General features: G+C 38.0%; 1 protein-coding gene across 3 annotated transcripts in view; it reads left to right on the top strand.

The window, feature by feature from the left end:
- The window catches only part of ITGB1 (integrin subunit beta 1), a 46,209-nt gene that overhangs the window by 14,917 nt on the left and 9,296 nt on the right, over positions 1-21,996 (top strand). For all 3 annotated transcript variants that reach the window (XM_087778305.1, XM_087778315.1, XM_087778324.1), the window contains 13 exons: positions 5,718-5,787; positions 6,035-6,120; positions 7,692-7,914; positions 9,783-9,953; positions 10,256-10,494; positions 11,857-12,012; positions 12,992-13,087; positions 14,013-14,102; positions 14,841-14,981; positions 15,115-15,317; positions 17,285-17,523; positions 19,001-19,223; positions 20,457-20,689. In XM_087778305.1, coding sequence (XP_087634431.1) covers positions 5,718-5,787; positions 6,035-6,120; positions 7,692-7,914; positions 9,783-9,953; positions 10,256-10,494; positions 11,857-12,012; positions 12,992-13,087; positions 14,013-14,102; positions 14,841-14,981; positions 15,115-15,317; positions 17,285-17,523; positions 19,001-19,223; positions 20,457-20,689 — 2,170 coding nt within the window. The remainder of the gene's footprint in view (positions 1-5,717; positions 5,788-6,034; positions 6,121-7,691; positions 7,915-9,782; positions 9,954-10,255; positions 10,495-11,856; positions 12,013-12,991; positions 13,088-14,012; positions 14,103-14,840; positions 14,982-15,114; positions 15,318-17,284; positions 17,524-19,000; positions 19,224-20,456; positions 20,690-21,996) is intronic.

Genomic DNA, 21,996 nt, shown 5'->3' with positions numbered 1-21,996 from the left:
TTCTTTCCATATTACTGCAAGCCATTCAAAACCTGCTCATTTAATGTCTGCAAAGTTGCCAGGGGGAGAAAGAACACTGTAGTCTTGATAAGCCATGCTGTTGGTAAGCTGGTAGATAGATAGGCTGTTGAAGGCAGGCTTACTTCTAGCATTTCCATGTGGGTTGGGGTGCTGCAAAGTCCTGCTTTTGAGGCTGCACATCTTGACTGTTTCCACCGAGTTCACTTCCCCGACACGGGGTTACTCCGCTGGCTCATCTCTGATGGTGCAAGATCAGGAGCTGGGCCTGCCTGTGAAGGGCAGCCGTCACAGGGCTGGTCCGCATCCAGGGAACAAATAGTTTTGCAGGGTGAGTGAAGATTTTAGTTCTTTGATTAAAATGAATTGCTTTTCAACCATCAGTGTTCACCCCAAATCTCCGCTTCCGTGAAGAAGGCGGCATCACGTAGTTTCTTGGTCTGGTGGTCCTGGAATCTACTGTGCAAGCAGTATATTCCAGCTGTAACTCAGTATTGCAGTACCATTTACATTGATTAAGTAAATAAGGTAGCTGTTAAGGTCACAAATTAAGAATTACCTATTTAAGATTCAATGGAAAATCTACACCACAAACTTGAAAGTTTTAATCGAAAGTGGCTCCTTGGTGTGAAACATTTTAATATCTGTACCTGTGCCTTTCTGAGCAATATCCTTCTCTGAAGACAGAGCAGCAAAATACCATTTCACCACTTTCTTTTATAGTGAATTGCTGCTTTGCAGTGAATTGTTGTACAAGCAGACATGCTTAGAGCTGGTGCGTGTCCAGGCAAATTTGGGTTTGTAATTGACAATGTCTGTTGTGGGAGTTCTGGCTGTCAGGAGTGCTTACGGAGGGGTGGGTTGTTGCTAGAGGTCTGTAGTGTCCATGTAATCGCTGTCCTACATCACTGGGGTGGTTTGGTTTATTCAGTTAAGAAAATAATTGTGTACGTCTTCCCCCCCCCCCCCCCCTTTTTGTTTTCCCCAGAAATATGAATGGGCTGCTTCTTGCCAGTCCATAAAATTCACACTGAAAAGTGTGCCCTCAGCTAAAGCAAGTAGACCTTCCGGAGTGAGGGAAGAAGGAACGTTTTTAGCAGGGTAGCCATCAAGTCCTGCAACAGGAGTCTCCAGAGACTATTTAATTCTGCTTATTTTAGAAACATGTCTCTTCCTGCTCTTTTTATAACCAGAGCCTTGGTGACTGGGGGTGGGGGCTGACTGCGTGACCAGTGTAGTCCAGCATTCAGCCACGGACTGTGGCTGAGAAGCAGTACCCTTTGCTCCCCGCCCCCAGTTCTCTTTTTCTCCATCCCCATCTCACCACCTCTGCCATGGACAAACATTTCTGTGCCCACGTGGCTGAAACTAGCCACTTTCTTCGTTGGATTAGTGTTCCAGCCAGATCTTTTCCTTGCTCCAGCGCTCCTCGGTGGCTGCGCTAATGCTAGCACTGGTCAGAAAGGAAAGCAGTAAGAATAATCAACCAGGAGGGTGATTAACAAGAATGAATAATCGACAAGAAGGATGGGGCATCTTAAGTGACTTTCCATCCTTATGGTAGATGAAAGTGGGTGCAAACATAATCTCAGCTCTAGGAGGGATCAATTCCATACGTGATTTCCGAGCCAAACTTTAAACCTGTGAAAACGCAGCTGATGTAAAGAGACGTCAGTCTGCGGGAAGCACAAACGCTAGTCCAAAAGTGTAAGTTGTTTATTCATTTCTAGGTTTATAAGTGTAATTAGAGTGGTGTGTGGAGACGTGAATAAGTAGGCTGTCTCTGGTTATTGCCTCAAAAAGGTGGCTTCTGCACAACAGCTCAACTGTTACCGGATATTTAGATGTTTCCCCTGTGGTCTGAAGCGTGGTTATGTATTTCGATAGAAAGCTTTGCAGCAAGGCATACTTCAGTACGCAATAGAGGCAGATGCCTTCTAGTGTTTTCCTTTGCTTGGCCCTGGCTCGGTGGGTGCCGGAGTACTGGGTCAGACGAGGAGCTGCTCGCCTGAGTGGATCAATACAGCAGTGGCCTAGCGGCTTGTTGCTAATGTTGCCTTAATATCAGTATCAACTGTGGCCTGCGTCAGGTGGGGAGACATGCTGAGCTGAAGAGTGGTGAGAAGAGAGCAGCATAGCCATCGATATTTCATTTCAAAGGAATTAATGTTTCTATAACTCTTCCCCTTTTTTCTTGATCCTATTTGTCCGTTTAATTTTCTGCACAGATGCTATTGCTGTTCTAATAAATAAACTAAAAAAGCTGCAAAAGGCTTTAGTGCTGTGGAGTAGTAAACTTAATTTCTAAATATCATGATGAGTAGCAGAATACAAAGGTGCTAAATATTTGATTTGCAAATTCAAAATTAGTCTCACTATGGAGAAATCATCCTTCCTTTTTCCTGTTGTCACTTAATGAGTCTCTCATTTCAAATTAGAAGCTCCAGAGATTTCTATCAAAGCTGGCTTTATAAAGAAAAAATTCTCTTCAAGCATTACTGTTTGTAGAGACAGTTAGCAAAATAACTCGGAAAGCAACGAGTCCAAGGTTATGTCCGTGTTTGTCTTCCTAAAATATTTAACAAAAAATAGAGTATGGTTCACAAATGTGCAGAAGTAATTTTAAAATCCGTTTTTCAACAGCACGCCATTTGCAGCCTTTTAAAAAGGATCCAACTGGTGATACAGTTGTTAGAGATTTCAATTCTTGGCACGCTTACCTTTTGCAAGCTTTGAGCTGCTTTTTGGGGGGGGCGAGGAGGGGGAAGTCACTTTCTCAAGGATTCTGGGATATTTTTCAAGGATTTAATTAGAAAGAGGAGAACAAGTATAATAGAAAATATGTAAATGTTGCACAAAAAATTTCATTTATTTCTCGTAACAATGGGTTCTTTTCTGTTCCCATCATCTGTGGTTGAATACTGGCGCGGGGTTTAGTTTCAGCTCCACCAGTGGTTTCCAAAGGCTTCCTTTGGCTGTCTAGTGTTGTTAGGCGTTATTTGTTTTGGTTTATTCCCTTAACAGAAAAATCTGCAACAGGGGAATCCGCAGTACTAACGACAGACTTGCAGGAGAATGTATTTGACGCTGTTGTGACCAGGCTGCTGCAGTGTTAGGAGGCGGTTTGGAGGTTGAGGATGTGCATCGCTTTGCTTGCCTTAAAGAACAATCGGAATTGAATCCAAATTGGCAAATCTTTACTCGAGTTTTTCCAAAACTCAGCAGATGGAAAAGCTATTAAGCAGTGGAGGTAAAGGAAGGGAGCTAGCGTGTCGGAGGGCAGGCCAATGCCTTAGGAGAGGCATTGGCTTAGCCATATATGGAAGAGGACATTTTCCTTGTTAACTTTATGGGGAATCTGTGCCCAGAACTACATTCATCATGCGGATGCATTTCCACAGGAACGTTTCTCTTCCAAATGGTCTTAGTCATAGTTTTAGCACTGTGTCACATCTTTGCTGACTTATTTATATAGCCTGCATGGGCTTGCTGTGCATCCGCTGCTAGTCTGCCCTAAAAAGGTGAACTGTTAATAATTTTCTCGTTTTGGCTAACAGACAAGACAGTACTAAACTGATGCCAGCAGCTTAGGGTTTTTTCTTACTGAAAAGCCCACCCTGTTCTGGGCTGTACTTAAAGCAAAACAACTTCTGGAGTAACAAAATATCCCTTAATTTGTGGCAACTAAGGTTTGTTAAATGCAGAACATACCTACCATAAAACGAGAAAAGAAGGAGCCTAAAAGTTGAGCAACCTCGTAAGGCTTTACCCTCCAGAGTCCTAGTCCGATAGGTGTGCTCCTACAGCATGTAGCCGCTCTCTTTCTCTAACCTCGATTCAGTACCTTCGTCTGTCTTCCACTTACTCGCATTTGTTGGGTCAGAGTTCCCCTTCTGAGCAAGGTTTGTGGTTGTGCAGGTTTGATTTAGGTGATTGCTTATAGAGGGGGCTTCAAGAGTGTTCATGAAAGAGAGTTTTTGCGAATGCAGGACCGATGACCTCTGCAGCGATGGGCAGAGGGAAACATCGGAGTTAGATATGTGCAATAAGTAATGCTCAAAAGTGAAGTAAGGTATAATTCACAGTTCAATTTTTTTGTTTTGTTTTTTAATCAGTAATTTCTTACGTGCATATGTGTAACATCTAGCAAAGTCATTCCAAAGCAAGTTCTCTTAATTCTTCTATGTCTAAACTTCCCCCTGCCCTCTGGCTACAGCATCCACTGAAGATTGGGCCAAAATGATTTATCAGAAAAATATGAACCATGTAATAGTGTTGTTGGATATAGTTTGTTAGCAAAGGGTTGGCTTCTGCTTCTGTTTGAAACCTTCTCCACCAGATTTTAGAGCAGCTATCTCTTCTCCGTTAGGTCTGGCTGGATGTGCAAAGTAACAATTATGAGTGACCCTAAATCAGTCTGGGAAAACCAAAACCCAACTGCGGTGCTTATTTAAGCATTGTTCACTTTGCTGCTAATTTATATGAATAATAGTACATCTTCTAGAAAGTGACAGGTTCATTTTAAAAGACTCTGCCAAATTCACTTTTCCTTGGCTGTATTGCAAGATATTTTTTAGAACAAAAAGGTATTAAGAATATTGATGTTTCCAGGATGACTGGAAAGGCTTTAATTAGCAGTAACATTTTAGGATGACCAAGGAAATTGGCATCCCGGGTCCAAGTTCTCAGAATTTTTATAATGAATAAAAGAGAAATGGAATTTAAAACAGTACCAAAATTTGAAGGATGTGACAACTGACCCTGGCTGACTACCTGCTATTAGAGTAGAAGAAAATTTAGGAAAAAATGGTCTATTTGAAACATATTTATAGAACGTAATCCTAACTCTGGAGTACTAAGTGAAGTCTCACCAATAATTAGGGACAATGACAAGTCAGTAACCTTAAATTGTGGTTTATAAGCATTCAAATCTTGTCTCACATAGTTTGTATATATTTCTTTTTTTCTGCCAGGCTTTCTTTAAGATTTATAGCACGGAACAAAGGGTAGAGTGTTTTTTCCTTAATAAGGATGTACCCATTAATTCTCTGTTGTCTAAAGAAGAAGAAAGGGGCTCAGTTTATATCAAGGATGATTTATGTTACATATTGTGAGAGGAAATTTTTAGTTTGGACTATAAAGTGCAAAGTTAGGCTGTAAAATGCCCTTTGAAGATTCCAAGGAAAATATTTTGGAAAGGGCCTTGCAGTTTATCTTAAAACAGAGACTTGAATGGAGAAGCTCTAGTTCCATCTTGTATTTCTGTGGTATCTTTATTTAGAAGTGCCTCTCTGATAACATTCAGAGCATAAATATTTTATTAATTTATTAAGATGTTAATAGATTGGTTTGGGTTCTTCCCCCTGCCCCCTCCCCCCCCCGCCCACTGAACAGCATTTCCAAATTTCTTATAGCTTGCTGGTTTACCTAACGTAAGAGTATTTCAAAGTAATTTAAGAAGAAGCTACCCTGTTTGATAGCTTCTAAATGCAAAGTTTAGCCCACAAACATGGTTGTATTAGAGCAAAACTGTCCAGCTGGTACAACTAAGATCATTTGATTTGCATCTGCTCCATGTTCCTTGTCTCCTCTGAAACACAGTTACTTGTCTGCAGTTTCATGTGATCTTTGGGGTTTTTTTATTTTGCTTACTCATTACTATAAATAATACAGTTTGGTCTTTTGATTATGTATTTCAGTCGAATTTGAAATGGCTCACATGGGCTGGCATCCTCTGTTGCTTGATATGGAATGGATTTGCTCAGCAAGGTAAGTCACTTGGTTTCATTGCAGTAGTTTAATGTTGCTTTAAAACTATATATATTTAGCAGTTATTTATGTAGATAACGATATCATTATTAGACAAGTGCTAATGGCAATATGTCAGTCATATCTCATATTAATAACCTGTTTGTAGTTAGAACTTAGTTTACAAAGCCAGAATGAAACAAACTAAAATTCTGTTGTTGTTAGCACCTTTTTATAAATGAAGTGACTGGTTTGTATTTTTTGCTAGGTGGAAGTGACTGCATAAAAGCTAATGCAAAATCATGTGGTGAATGTATACAAGCAGGACCAAACTGTGGCTGGTGTAAAAAAACGGTAAGTGTTGCAAAATTCCTTTTATGGTTTGGTTTTTTCCCTTGGTTTCAAATTTTAGTAAATACTTTAAATGTATATAAATGTCTGTTTTCATTAATAGTAGTTTCCTGTAGCTCTTCAATTTGGTACTTATTTGTACTTAAAAATACAGATACTATGATTTTCCTCATGTCCTGTTTTGAGTAGAATCACTTTTCACAATGTGTTTACTTCTACTTTTCTAAATCTTTAAGTGTATACAGACCCTACAGGCTGTCTCATAGTTATTTAAAATCATTCCAGCATGGACTCTGTCTGGGTATGCTTAATTATATTCTTCCAGTGACATTAGAGTAAGAGATAATTTTAGACAGACATAGGTGGAGTAGGGGAAGAGATTGAAGGTTTTCTTTCATAAAAGAAAGATGTTCAAATTTTAGTTTTCTGTTGTTGGTAGACTTGGGGGGGTAGGAGATTGGTTTATGTGGGTGGGTTGTTTGTTTCAGTAGGAAACATAAAAAGAGTGCTTTCTTATGTAATTAAAAATTAAGTTTGGAAAATGCAAAATGTAAGATAATCTTAAATTGTGTGACTTAACCAGTATATGCTGAAGTGTCATCTTCAGGTTAGAAACAGAAGAAAATGTTTTCTACAGCTCTTCTTCAGTTTGTTAATGAAAACCAGGGAATTTTCCTGTTTCTTGATAGAAGATGATAATGTATATTTATTTCCATATAGTACCTACTCACTATCTCTCAAACCAGTGTGTAAAATTTAAGTATTTAATTAAACTGACTAACTTTAAAATTTGGCCTGGAGCTGTCAGATTTGTTGTAGGTTCTCGTCATCAAGAACTGACAAGCTTTAAGATATATTTATTTTTATGCATTGGGGGGGGGGGCATCAGAATTGACAAGTCTCTTAAATAGAAGCCTTATTTATTCATATTTGAGGTTAGAGGGTTTTTTAGGTTATAGGTAATGGTAATTTGTTGTTCAGAACAAAGTTATGTATTGGTTTTGCTTATGGATCTTACTTTCGGATGGAATTTCCCCAAAATAAAAGAGTTGTCATCTGTCTTTCCCCTGCTCTGTCAGCATATTGCCATTATTTTGTTGTGGAGTACCAAGGTACACTTACATAATCTTTAATTAAAGCCTTTCAGGAAAAAAAAAAAAAGGTTAAAAGGGAGGGTAGTTGCCAAGTAGGCTGTACAAATAGGTTCACATTATTGACGACTACATGAAGATGAGAGTTTTTTCCACCTCCTGTCCCTCTTAGAGTAGCCGATTAAAAAGGATGTCCTTCTGTCAGAGGTGACATTGGGCATTTTTTTATTTCGTCTTGCTTATATCTTATACACAGGTAAGCATAAGTAGATGCAAACTCCTGGACTAAATGGTAGTCACTGATGTCTTTAGTATAATTTAACGTATTTCAGGACTGTGTGTTTTATTACTGAGCTTTAAAAAAAAAAAACAAAAACAAAAAAACAACCAAAACTGTCATTGTAAAAAGTGTTATTGTGGGTTGAGTATAACAAATTGCAGATAGCTGTAAACTTTTGATACTCTTTTGCCTGTGTTTTCTAGGACTTTTTGCAAGAAGGAGAACCAACATCTGCCCGATGTGATGACTTGGCAGCACTAAAGAGTAAAGGCTGTCCTATGGAAGATATAGAAAATCCCAGAGGTAGCAAACACGTGCTTGAAGATAGAGAAGTAACTAATCGTAAGATAGGTGCTGCAGAGAAGCTGAAACCAGAGGCCATTACACAGATCCAGCCACAAAAATTAGTACTGAAACTAAGAGTCGGTAAGCACAGTTTCATTCTAGTCTTCAGATGATTTTTGTGTCACCACCACATCTGCATTTTTTGTTTTGAATGTGTAACCATTTTGTTACAGAAACTACTATTGTTCAGGTAACCTGAATGATAGCAGAGCCATTTGGGCCAGCCCCAGGTATATAGATACTCTAAATACTGTTTGATTTTTATGAAAGGTTACATATTATCACTTATTCCCAATAGAATTTAGGAGAAAATAGATACAGCATGGATTGATACATATATCAGGAAGGTAAAATTCTTTTGTTCTCGGTATTTTGTAGGTGATTTTCTACAGTGTGGCTTCTTAGAATGAAAGTAGAGGGGTATGCAAAAACTTAGAGAAGTTATGAGAGCATTTACTTTTCCTTGAAGTACTGCTGTCGCCTAACGTCTGCATGTCTGAACTGAATGGTTTTGTAGTTATGCAGCAAGATTTTTTGATTTCTACGTAGAATACTTTCCAGAGGCTAAAGATGTGAGCACAGGACTACTGTAATGAGAACAAAGTAGTTGTGTGGCATTTCCAGCCCCTAAAGAGAACTTTATTTCATTCAGATGGGGGGGGGATAAAAACAGGGCTAGTAGCTCATACAGTACTTGAGCATAAAGGAGATTGTCCATAAGGAGAGTTCCTAGATACTGCAGACGCATTCAACAGCTACCTCGTATTTACCTGGAATAAGAGCCTGTACTCGGTCAGCTGCTTGGTGGTGATTGCCTTAATAAATCCAAGATGATCTGAAAAAGCTTAGCATGGTGAGGAGAAGAAAGGAATGAAAGTTATTTTGCAATTTTGGTATTGTCCCTATTTATCTCTGATGTGACCCGCTCTTTTAAACAGTAGCTAAAGAAAATCTAAAGTTTTTAGGTTTTGGTTGGGTTTTTTTTGTGTTTAGGGTTTGTTTGTTTCTGTTTGGTTTTCTGTTTGGTGGTTTTTTTGTTGTTTGTTTGGGGGTATTTTTGGTTTGGAGGTTTTTTTTGTTTGTGAAAACTATGCTTCATAGCTGTGTGATCCATATGCTATTTGCCCATCTAATGGTTTCCCCAGTTTGCTAATTTTACTCATATTAAGCAAACGTTTGCTAATTATTAAGCAGACTTAAGCAGCAGCAATATCGCCATTTAACTTCAGTGACTGAGGCGGGTGGGGGAGAAAGCTTCTAATTCTATTCCTTATTTCATATATAATAGGTAAAAGAATACTTTTCCATTTTCCCGGGGTGGGGAGGCAGGGGTGTGTAATTCTTCTGCAGTGTCTTTCAACATCATACATGCTTCTGTTGGCAAAACTCAGGGTCTAGGCTTAGAGTTGCAACAAATAGTAACCTGCCGTCATCTCACTGCCGTTTCTGTGCTCTCAGTCTGTATTTGATGCAAAGTAACTTGAAATATTCCACCCAAAACTGATTTTTCTTTTATAAACCAATTTAAACAGCGTGTGTGTTTTAAACTAAACCCTGAGAATTTTTGGAGTCATCTCGGATGCAAATAGATACTGAAAACTTGTGCTATTAGATCTTATAGGAACCTTGTTAAAATTACTGCAAGTATGAAGGTTTGAAATGGCAGCAACTAAGAGAGGCTTGATTTTTGGCAGGCTGGTATTTTCTGTGGGGAGATAAAATACCTTGGAAATATGAAGTCGGACATTTGAAAGAAATACTTCTTGAAATTTTTTTCATCCTTATTTGATGTTAAGCATTTCAATTAACAGAAGAAGAAAAAAATCACTCACCTCTAGTTCAAAACTTTCATCGGTATTTCAAAGACTTTACTTAAAAAGGCATTTTTCTTGCCAGTGCAGTTGTGGAATTTTTAATGGTTTCTATTTGTTGTTTAATCTCTGAAACAGGGGAACCGCAAACATTTTCATTAAAATTTAAGAGGGCCGAAGACTACCCCATTGACCTTTATTATCTTATGGACCTCTCCTATTCTATGAAAGACGATTTAGAGAATGTGAAGAGTCTCGGAACGGCTCTGATGTTAGAAATGGAAAAAATAACTTCAGACTTTCGAATTGGTAAGAAAGATTTGCCTATTCTTAAAAAAAAAAAAAAAGTTTCCTTCCTGATGTTTTTCACATGATTACGTATGAAGAGCAATTTTTTTTAAATTAACAGTATTATGGCAGATATTCTAATAATAGAACCTGTTGAGGAACATAAGAGTACTTGGTGTTGATGGAGAAAGTGGAACATAAACAAGTATGAGAGCTATTTCTGATGTCAGTTCAGCTATAATGCATTTGCATTCTGTTGCTTCATAATATAAATACGAGACTTCCATTCTTCAACTTACAGGGTTTTTATTGTTCTGTCTTAGGCTTTGGCTCTTTTGTGGAGAAAACTGTAATGCCATATATAAGCACAACACCAGCCAAACTCAGGAATCCTTGTACAGGTGACCAGAACTGTACAAGTCCATTTAGCTATAAAAATGTGCTCAGCCTTACCAGCGAAGGAAATAAATTCAATGAACTTGTAGGCAAACAGCACATTTCTGGGAATTTAGATTCTCCTGAAGGTGGATTTGATGCAATAATGCAGGTTGCAGTTTGTGGGGTAAGTGTGTATTAGTTTTCTTTACTGCTCTATTAAATGAAGTTGTCTGAATACAGCCTTAGTGTTTTATGGTGGCTGACGTTTGAACATGTCATCTTGTGCTAGCAAGACAAGATAGACTAGGCAGACTGCATGGGTACATGCATGTTATCTTTTGTAGAGACCTCTAGTGAGCGAATGAAACTGGGAAATGTGAAAGTGTCGATTAGAAATCATGTTCACAGCAGATAGATGCATTCCAAAGACAAAGTTTTTAAAGTTTGCTGTAAAAGAAGAGTCAAATTCTGCTCAAAAGTGTATGAAATCCTGAGTAAGCAACTGTTCTCAAATTATTTTGAAGTTTTATACGCTTCTTATAGTTGTTTTTTCGGAATAGTTTAGTTTTGTAACTTCTACTAGCTTCTCAGACAGAAGTAGATGGAAACTTGATTTTTTTTTTTTTTGTTTTTGAAGATCTGATCTAGATGACGGCATTCCTCTTTGATGTTTCCATAGTTTGACAGACCATTCTGTGCACCTGTACAACAGGGACTCCCAAAAAGTGATATCCAAGTTTATTGCTTTGTTATCATATTATTTTTGCTGTTGATCAATGGAGTCAGGACTCTCTGAAACAATTTGGAGTCTTATTTTAAAAGTACAGTGTTAATCATAAGCCTTCTAGGGTTTTTTTCCTGGTTTTTATTTTTGGTGGTAACTGGTGTGACACTTTTATGTGGTCTTCTCTCCTTAAATTAACTAGGGCTTCAACTTGATGGAAGAATTTAAAAAAAAAAATAGGAAAAGGCAGGTTACAGAATTAGGCCCTGCAGTTGTAGGCCAGGATGCTCGTGGGGCGGTGAAAAAGGGCAGTCCTCTGGCAAGCACTGTGCTGGGTACAAATCTGGAATAGATTGGCAAAGCCTGGTGATTCTTCAGAGCCTAACGCTGGGCAAGCCGTAATCTTCCAATTCAAGATTGCAGCAGTGCTCTACACGCTAACGTTGTCCTCTGTACTCGGGCTGCGTGGTAGTGACATAGAAGTGGACCTGGCTGTAAAGAGCTGGACTGATGTGCCCGATTTCTAGAACTCTGTCGTTCTTCAGATACTCTAGTGAGAACTGAACAGACCAAAGTACATCTTAAAAAGAATGTTTCTTGCCTTTGGTGAAAAACCTGGAGCAGATGCTTTGGAGCAGACAATTAAATGCAAGTGCTTTTAAAGTTTGGGTGAATTATATGATTTCCAGGGTGACACTTTTGCAGTATGGCTTCTCCTAAGTCTGTCTACTTTTTCATGCATTTATCTCTCAAGTGTTGGTCCCCAATGCTATAAAATAAGTTGGTGCAAAATACCAGAAATCCATTTGTTTGTTTCCCAAGGAACAAATTGGCTGGAGAAATGTTACAAGACTATTAGTGTTTTCCACGGATGCTGGATTTCACTTTGCAGGAGATGGTAAACTTGGTGGAATTGTTTTACCAAATGATGGGAAATGTCATCTGGAAAATAATATGTACACAATGAGCCACTATTATGTAAGTCTTTACATCATCTTCTAGGGAAATTAATATTTTGTGGTGCTTAAGCTCAAAAAAACTCATTAGGTCATCTGGTATAGTTTCAGGCTGCTACATCTTTTGAACTTTACCCATTTACCTGTGTCTTACATCAAGTGACTTTAGCGTAACTGAAGCAAATGTGCAAGAATTAATCCAGTCTTAATTAGAAAATTTCAAGAAATGGCAACTTTCACACTATGATTTGTGTTGTTGGATTTTAACCTTTTTAATAATTTCTCATCCTGCATGTCCACTGGCAAACTGTGGTGGCTCTGTCCCATTATTTTATCATTTTGCTAGTCTTTGTGTTCAGAAGTATTTTATTACTGTAAAAAATACTGTAAAATAGAGAGCTCCTTGGCCAGTTTTTTTTAAGACTACTTGAAATCTTATGGTACAAAGTTTATGGTAAAAGTATGCTTAACAACATTGCCTTCATGGTTTATTAATAGGTATATCAGACAAAAGGTGAAAAGAAAAACATTTACTGGATGGGGTAAAAACAATAAGCTTTACAAAGTTTGTTTATTCATATACTCCTAAAGTTAAGTGAGTAGTGTTCAATGAAAACCTAAAATTAATTCAGTTTTATTTCATCTGTATGAAACAGTGCAAAAGGTAGTGGTTTTCACTGAGATAAGTCATATGGAAAACTACCAAAGGTGATTTTCTGAGAACAATGAGATTAGGGATTTAACCTGGAGACTAAGTGTCAGGGAATACAATAATGTTACTGTGAAAAACCACCTATCTTCATGGGGCGTATATGGAATCTTTTTAATGCATGTTTGTTTTCAGAGGTTGTTTTGCTTTAGAACTGTGACATGAGCTGGCTAGTTAGAAGTCTTACGTATATTTCTAAAGATGATTTGTATTTATGATGTCAAAGTCTTTCTGATTGTTTTCTAGCAATGTGTCCCAAATTTGAATTGCATTTTATGCTTGATTTTTACAGGATTATCCTTCTATTGCTCATCTGGTACAGAAGCTTAGTGAGAACAATATTCAGACAATCTTTGCTGTTACTGAAGAGTTTCAGGCAGTTTATAAGGTAAAGATAAATAACGCATATTTCTAGTCTCTACTTTTTTCCCCTCAGGCACTAAGACTGACTCAGATTTGCTCTGAAGTTATTAAAATTGCTTGATTTGAAATTAAAATAATTATGGAAGTAAGTGATTGTAGAAGCAATGTTTTGCTACTCACGTTTTTATTATTAAGCCTTTTTTGCCTGTTCAAATTGATACTGAGTGCGTGTGTAATTTCCAAGGAGAAAGTGCCCCTCACTTGCCCCTCTTTATAAGAAGGAGGGAGTGGAGAACATATTTGCAGTGCTAATTTTTATAAACATTTTTACAGAAAAATAGCTGAGGGGGGTGTGGACACTGAATCAAGACACACACTTACGAAAGAACATATTTTGTCCTTTGTGGCCTATTTGTATTCCTGATGTTTAAAATTAACTAAACTGCTGGATGTGCTTGTGAAATAGGAAATGACTGTGTAAAGGAGATGCATATTTTTCTACATTTTAACCTAACAAGGTGGGGTTTGGGTTTGTTTTGGTTTTTTTAAACTATATTCAAATTGTAAGTTTCTTCTTTTTTGTTGGAAATCATCTTTTATCTGCCTGTCTTTAATGCATGAGATGTGTGGTTCTTCATTAAGATCTTGAAGATATATTATATGTGGTCAACTTGTACAAGAGAAGGTCTTAATATTCTGTTACCGAATTTAACATGAAAATGCAAAGGAGAAGAAAAGGCTGGCTATTGGTTTGTATTAGTAGTGCTATGCATAACCTCAAAAATAGTTGAGGATCACTGGCAACACTGTAGCCTTGTTTTTGAAGTACTTGATCTTGACTAACTAATCCACTAAAGCATTGTATCACCATACAGATATTTATAGTACAAATTATACTTTGTTTGTTAGTAAGACTGTAATTTTCCTTTTACTTTTGTAAATATTGAAAGGAATTGAAAAATCTGATACCAAAATCAGCAGTGGGAACATTGTCTTCAAACTCCAGCAATGTGATTCAGCTGATCATTGATGCATACAATGTAAGTTCAGATTTTATTCGGGTTGTAGTAATTTTTCTTGCTTCAAAGTTATTATGAGTTTTTCAGGCAGATACTCCAAGGTGGATTTTACTTTTTTCTGCAAAATAGGAAATGAGTATACGAAACTATAAATATACTGCCATTGCAGTAAACCCACATTAAACGTTCAGACACTACGGCAATAAGAGCTTAGATGACTCGAAACATACACTCTTAAAGCCACTTAAAACAATATTACAAAGAAAAAGTTATCATCCGTGTTTTATCTTTTAAAAATAAAATCCGCAACCAAAAACCACACTGTTTCTTTAGCACCTTCAGTTCTTGCCTTCCTTCCATTTGGAAGTGAAATGGGCCATTTTGCAACCTCTCGACCCCAAAGAAAATGTCTCCATCAACCTCAGGGACTTCTGGGTTTGGCCCCGAAGTATTTTCTTCATATCTCTGTTGTGTAAATGAGACCCATTTCTCCTTTGGAGTACATGGGGCAAACAAGTGCCTCCAGCGCCTGTGGAGATCTGCCCTGACCCTGCGTAACAGGGCTCAGCCATGAGAAGGGGTCACCATGTCGTGACTGTGGGCAGCCCTGGCCTGGTGTTTCTCGGCACATTGGAATTTACATAATTCCAGTGTGCCTGTGGGACTGGTGCTTAGACTGTGCATAGTTGTATAATGTCTTTTTTTCAGCAAAATGCTTATGCGACTCAATTAGAAGTTAGCTAATAACTATTGTTTTAGTCCCTTTCTTCAGAGGTTATCCTGGAAAACAGTAAGCTACCAAAAGGAGTGACAATCAGTTATAAGTCTTTCTGCAAGAATGGAGTGAATGACACACAAGAAGATGGAAGGAAATGTTCTAACATTTCAATCGGAGATGAGGTAACTTAGAGTATATGTACTGCTACTCAAATATAAAATTCATTTAAAATGTCCAACACTCAGTATTTTTTTTTTACTAGTAGAGACAAAACTCCTTTTAGTAATGTCACACTCCATTTGTTTTTCTTTGCAGGTTAGATTTGAGATTAATGTAACAGCTAATGAATGTCCAAAGAAAGGACAAAATGAAACAATTAAAATTAAACCACTGGGATTCACTGAAGAAGTGGAAATTAATCTCCAGTTCATCTGTGAATGTCAGTGTCAAAGTGAAGGAGAACCTAACAGTCCAGCCTGCCACGAAGGAAATGGAACATTTGAATGTGGTGCATGCAGGTAAATAAATAGGCATTGTATTTATTTTTGCAAAAGGGAAAATACGAACAAGACCTTTGTTTCCTTAATTAGGGTTTATTTGGGTTTACTCCTCCTCCCCCCGCCCCGTGAATGGACAAGAATTACTGTTACAGACCTGTTTCTTTTAGGATATTTTGACATGCTGTCTTATCTCTGCAAATAATCTATATGCTGGAGTTCATAGTATTGATCATTAGATTGGTACTACTGTACAAGTCAGAATTCGAATTTGGCCTTGAGTCAGTCCTTTAAATGATGTATGTCTTACTGCTTTTTCTGTTTCTTTATTTAATTTCGAGGTCCATGTAATATGGCAAAATTATGGATTTATGAAACAAAATGAATGGGATTAATCTGTGGTATTTTTCATAGTGATCTAATTATATCCTTCTAATGTGAGGTCTGCTGATTTTGAGAAATTTGAAGGCTTCCTAGTTTTTTGTAGGAGCCCCTACCCAGATTGGCATCAATTGTTTCATAGCAGGGAAGATAAGAGAACAACCTTTTATTTTGGATGACATCCCCAATCTCTTTTCCCTACTTTATTTTGAACCTTTTGAGGTCTTACTACAATGTTTCTTCTAATTGCATATATCTATAAATCTTTCAGACTATATATAACTTTTTTTTGTATACATATGCCTTTGAAATGTCCGTTATTGCCCCTCACAGGGATTAGATTAGACATGTATTCCTTATTACACATTTGAAAACTAAGTAAAATGGTACTGGATTTTCTGGAATTACACACAATGAAAGCGGAGCAAAATCTTAGAGTTTCAGTGGAGGCTGGTTGAAGATCAACCGAGTAAGTCAGGGTTTTAGCCTTTTTTCCCCTCCAAGAAACCTACAGCAAAAATGAAAACTTCTTCTTGGAAACACTTGGGATAAGAACAGAATGAATTGAAGTACTTCCCTAGGAAAACAAGATCCAGGACTTTGGAAAACACTATTGGTTCCTGCTCAATGAACTGTAACTGAAATAAAATTTGCAAGTCTTATTCCTCATTGTTTAATATGTATCTATTACTAAAAATAAAGCAAGAGATACTGAGTTCAATCTTAGAGGACTTTTGGTGTAGGACTGACAGAACACCTGCCTGGTGAATTTGTTGGTGGCAGTTAATGGGGTGTTTGAAAGACTGAGGTGCGGCCCCTTAACTGCTTAGTGTTCTGTAAGTTGAGGAATAAGCCACTTTAAGCCATAAATACTGGATGCATTGCTTCATTTTGCAGTCAGTTTTCGATATTCCCTTTAAATAAGGAAAGCAGATTTTTCCCATCTTTGTGTAGAAAGACTTCTTAAACTTGGTGTTGCTGTCACTGGTGTCCGCATGCTTTCACACAGGGCAGAACAGACCCATGGGTAAGAACAGCCTTTTCCTTTTGCGACAGTAGCAGTTTCCCGATGGAAGCGTTGTCTGTGATTGATGCCCCACAGCAGTGCGTCAGTCACTGCTGGGAACAAGAACAACCGCCATTTGTTCATCAATATTTTAACCTTGATAATGAGAAGTGCTGATCCCTGAAGATCTTGGCTCTGAAGATCATCTACTGTCCTGCCTAATTGCTGTTCACGGGAAATCTTTTCATTGAAAGATGACAGCAGCTACAGTGAGCAGTCACTGTCACTTAAAAATAATTATTGTTCTGTCACATCAGAAAGGGATGAATAGTGGTTATGTGGCACTTTAGTTAGAGGTGGTGATGCATAGTTTCTCACCTGGAACAAGTAATCAGCATAGGAGCAACTTAGTCCAGTTCGCTCCAGCGGCTCCAAGAACAGCTACATAGATGTCAGCTGGAAATCTCATTTGAAGTTTGACTGGGAGTATCCCTTGAGAGAATAGTTACTTTTACTCCTGTTCTTTGTGCTATTTTTGCAGTCATCTTATTGTATTACTTTTAATTAAGTTTATATTTTCAGTCGTGTTTTTACCTTGCAGGTGCAATGAAGGACGTATTGGAAGACTATGTGAATGTAGTACAGATGAAGTAAATAGCGAGGATATGGATGCTTACTGCAGGAGGGAGAACAGTACAGAAATATGCAGTAACAATGGAGAATGCATTTGTGGACAATGTGTATGCAAGAAAAGAGAAAACACCAATGAAGTGTATTCTGGCAAATACTGTGAATGTGATAACTTCAACTGTGATCGATCAAATGGTTTGATTTGTGGAGGTGAGAAACTACTTCAGAGTTTTCTGCAGGCAAAACTGGCCAACAGCTTACAAGTCTATCAAATCTATGCTGTAGAGTAGCGATACTTAGCTTATAGATCATAGCTATTTCATAACAGAGATGAGAATATCCACAGATCTAGTAACTGAAAATGTCTGTTAATAAAACAGCTCTCTGTGATCATGAACATGTAGCGTGTTAATACACATTTCACCTTCCTTGAATCACAGCTCCAAGAAGGATGTAAAGTGAACTTGACTTCTGCTGTTTATTACAGAATTACCCTCAGGTATTATAGTAAAGAGTGCTGAGACAACTGGCCTGAGATTATAATGTTATACTGGCTCAGTGTAACCACTGCGTCAATAAAAAGAGATAATGACCTCAGCTTACTTGTAATAGCGAGTGCTTGACAAGATACCAGTGAGATGCTATCTTGAGACTATTCTGGAAGGTAAGTGAAGATTAGAACATGCAAGATGCAGAAAAACACCTTAAGTGCTTGAAACAAGGTTCTGATGGCAGTTAATTCCCAAAATCAAAAGCAATTTAGAAAATTCTTTAGCCAGTGTCTAAATTATTTTGCCGCATATATTTTTGTCCTATAACTTCCTGAGGCTGCTTTGCACGTGGAAGTACCTGGTAGGAGTGTAATTACTGCCTCAGTTTTGACTGTGATACGAAAATAAAGCAGAGAAGCCACTAAGCTTTAACTGAATTATGGGAATACCTCATCTGTCTGATTTGCTCAGAACACACCTATTGCTCACCAGCTCCACAAAGGATAGGAGCAGTGGTGGTGGTGTTCCAAAATATATGGTGACAGATAAGTATTGACCTAAACACTTTCTTCTCAACGGAGGAGGAGGGGTGTAGCCAAAGATCTCTCCATTTCATCCAAATCACCCTTCTGGAGATACAGGTATCTTGTTTCCTGTGTAAGGAGCATGAAGTTTGGTTGGGTGGATGAGGTCAGGAGTACAGCAGCTGAATGGTGGTGTTCTAGGGAGCCAAAGGTGTTTCATTTTTCTGTGTTGTGAAGTCTAAGTTAGTCCATTCCTCATCTTTTTAGGTGTTGCTTTATAAATTTACATAGTGACGGGTGCGAAGACAGTAGTGATCAGTGCATCTGTATACATATAAAATTGTGAACTGAAGCAGTGCTGTAGTGCATCAGGAGATATGGCCATCACATTATACTGTTCTTGATCAGCTTTCCCTAGTCTTGTTATTTTGTTTATGAAAGGAAATCGAAATGTAGGAGAATGGGAAAAGGGGAGAAACTCCTGTAAGCAGTTTTTCAAGGAACTAAAACTTATTTTGTAGCTCTTAATTCATTAATGTCTTCGTTATCTCTACACCAGGGTTTTATTTTCCCTGTATCTATCCTGAGGTGGTGAACATTTATTTCTTACTGTCACAAATTTTATGTTTTATGTTAGACTTCATTTCGCTGAAATATCTTTTCAATGCACAGGAAACGGTATCTGCAAATGCAGAGTGTGCGAGTGTTTCCCCAACTTCACTGGCAGCGCGTGCGATTGTTCTTTGGATACTTCACCGTGTATGGCATCTAATGGGCAGATTTGCAATGGAAGAGGAACCTGCGAATGTGGGACCTGTAATTGTACAGATCCCAAATTCCAAGGCCCCACATGTGAAATGTGTCAGACTTGCCTCGGTGTCTGTGCAGAGCACAAGTAAGTACCTAGAAAACCAAGTCCAAGCTTCTATGCATTTCAGTTTGTGATATTTACATGTGCAGAACTTCTAAAATGAGGCTTGTGATACTGTGCTTTATTCTACCCTGAAATGTAGGGACATTGTATCATATCATCCCTTTAGACAGTAAAAGTTGTTGGGTGAGAATCAATAATTACAAACAAAACATTATTAATACAGTATTTTGATTGCTTCCACGTAGGCTAATTATTTCTTAAATTCTTTCCCTGCCATTTTTTGTTGGGCACAGAAATGTGTACATTATGTTAAATCAGTTTTAACCATTCAGATTGACTTGGGCAGGTTACAGCTTTCCCTATTTTATGTGTGATTATCAACAGCCAACTTTCTGCAGAGCTGGAGGGAACATAGGTCTATAATGTGACAGGCTGTAAAGTCCCATCATCTTGACCTCTTGAAATTAATGTAACAAAAGTATGCATATACTGTGCAATTTCCAGAATACTTAAAACTTCAGCTAAGCTTTTTCCTTACAACTTTTATTCTGAAACACTATTGAAAAAGCCAAACTATCCTGACAGTCAAAAACTAAACCTAGATTTGTGTGGGCCAATGGAATTTGAATCAAATCAAATCAAAAGCAAAGCTTTTTGGAAACCAAGCATTTTCTGCACGGAAACTTTGAAATAAGTTTATGATTAGTGGCTGGGCTGATTCCTGGCTTTGTGCAGCTGACTTCAAGGTCTTCTCTCAGCCCAGTCTTTTTAGTATAAAAATCCTGCTCAGTCAGTCTGCTTTTTTCAGTGAGTTATTCAGAGTGATATCTTACAGTAAAGCTTGTCACTCAGTTTGTTCTTTTTAACCTGTGTCTCAGATACTGTTTCACGGTAAATATTCTGTTCCTACACTGCCTTCTCTGAGAGTATTCATTTTCTAGGTGGAGGTGTTGAAAAAGTTTTAGCCTGACTTCCTTTTAGAGATTTAGGCAATTTTTTTTTTCTGTCCTTGAAGCTTGTGGGTCATCCAGGGAAAGAGGAATTTACTAAAGGGGGCTTTTGTCACAAGGTACATAAATGTTCTGGCTGGTAAAAAGCTGTGACTTGCTTTATTTTTTCCTGGCCTTTATGGCAAAAAAGTTGGTTTTGTTGGTGTTTTTTCCACGTTTTCTCCATTACAGTTCTTTAGATTAAATGCTAGAAATCTTTTGTGAACATATTAAAAAGCATTGCTTCTGATTTGTACTTCCACAGGGACTGCGTTCAATGTAGAGCTTTCGATAAGGGAGAAAAGAAGGAAACATGTTCTCAGGAATGTATGCATTTCAACATGACACGGGTAGAAAGTCGAGACAAGTTGCCGCAGCCCGGACAGCCCGATCCATTGTCTCATTGCAAAGAGAAGGATGTTGATGACTGCTGGTTCTACTTCACATATTCTGTCAACTCAAATGGTGAAGCCAATGTCCACGTGGTGGAGACCCCAGGTATGAACTTGATGTTGCCTACTCTCCCTTCATCTTTGTTGTTCATTCATCCAGTTCTTTTGTACTACAAAGTAGCTGTGGTTGATTTGCGTGAGCTAAATGCATTTGGAAATAGGTACCTATTCCCTGAGTGAGAGCTGTGGATGTCTGGAACTTGAGTGGCTTTAGAAGAACACAAATCTCTCTAGATGTAGTTTTTTCAAACCTTTAGGCTGACAGAAACAGGTTTTATTTTTCAAAAACAAAAAGTCAATCAGATATGTATATTTGTTAAAGCATTTCATGTTTCCACTTGACCTATTTTGCAGGCTTGTTTTACCTGTCCTGTAGCAAGTCCTAGATACCTAATCTTGATTTTTTTTTTTTTTTTTTACCAGGCTTGTGCTACAGGTTAGAAACAATGGTGTCTGTGGGGTTTTGTTGCCTTTTTCTTTCCCTAATAATATGGGACCGGTCTTACACAAAAAATACAACAGGAAATTGTGTACTGTGCTGCAAACTGCTTAAATTATTTCACGCTGTGAGCCTTTGCTTTTACTTAACTGAGGTACCTTCAAGAATAGATCTGAAAAGCCTTTTGCTTAGTTAATCCTTAATAGTCAACCATTCTTGATTTTGTTCAATCTTCTGATACAAAAATGAGAGAACAATGCTATAGTTTGATCAGTAATTTACTGTTTATTTACCAAGAGTATTGTTAGTTTGAATCACTGGATGTTGCATCTAACAGTGCAAAAATTCTGGTTTTGTACATTAGCAGTGTGTGGTCTCCTGATTTTTATAAGCCTGATACAAAATACACACCTTCCATGTGTGTTGAAAGGTTTAGTGCTGTGTTCTACTCAAGGAATTTTCAGGATTGATCATTTGGGTGATCATTACTTAATACAGATCAGTGGTTAGTGGCTCTTAGAAATAAATACCACTTAAATTCAGAATGTTTTAAGTTCTCTAAAAATGTAGTCCAAAGTATAGAGGAGGACCTTGAGGCCTGTATTCTTTTAGGACAAGTCAACACATGCCCTACACTTTTGGGGTCCGACCTTTTCTTCATGGATAAACTACTGTTGCCTTAGTTAAGATCTGAATCAAGCCTTCATGCACCAGGAGGCACCTTAATTTTGTACCATACAAGTGCTGAAGGAACAAGCTGTGTTTGGTAGAGCTGTATTTGGTGGAGCGGACACTTCCTCACTGGTTCCCAATGAATTCCTGCTGTGTCCCTTCCCGCTTCTGTCACTCCTGCAGAGGCAGCTACCAAGATTAGGAGTCTGCAGTTCGGGAGGAAGCAGTGTTCCTGTTGACAG

The sequence above is a fragment of the Nipponia nippon genome, unplaced genomic scaffold (genome assembly GCF_047370975.1).
Source record: "Nipponia nippon isolate SJK-2023a ecotype South Korea unplaced genomic scaffold, ASM4737097v1 scaffold_1, whole genome shotgun sequence".
Lineage (NCBI taxonomy): Eukaryota > Metazoa > Chordata > Aves > Pelecaniformes > Threskiornithidae > Nipponia > Nipponia nippon.
The sequence above is the reverse complement of the archived record's forward strand: the minus strand, read 5'-3'. Positions and strand labels throughout refer to the sequence as shown.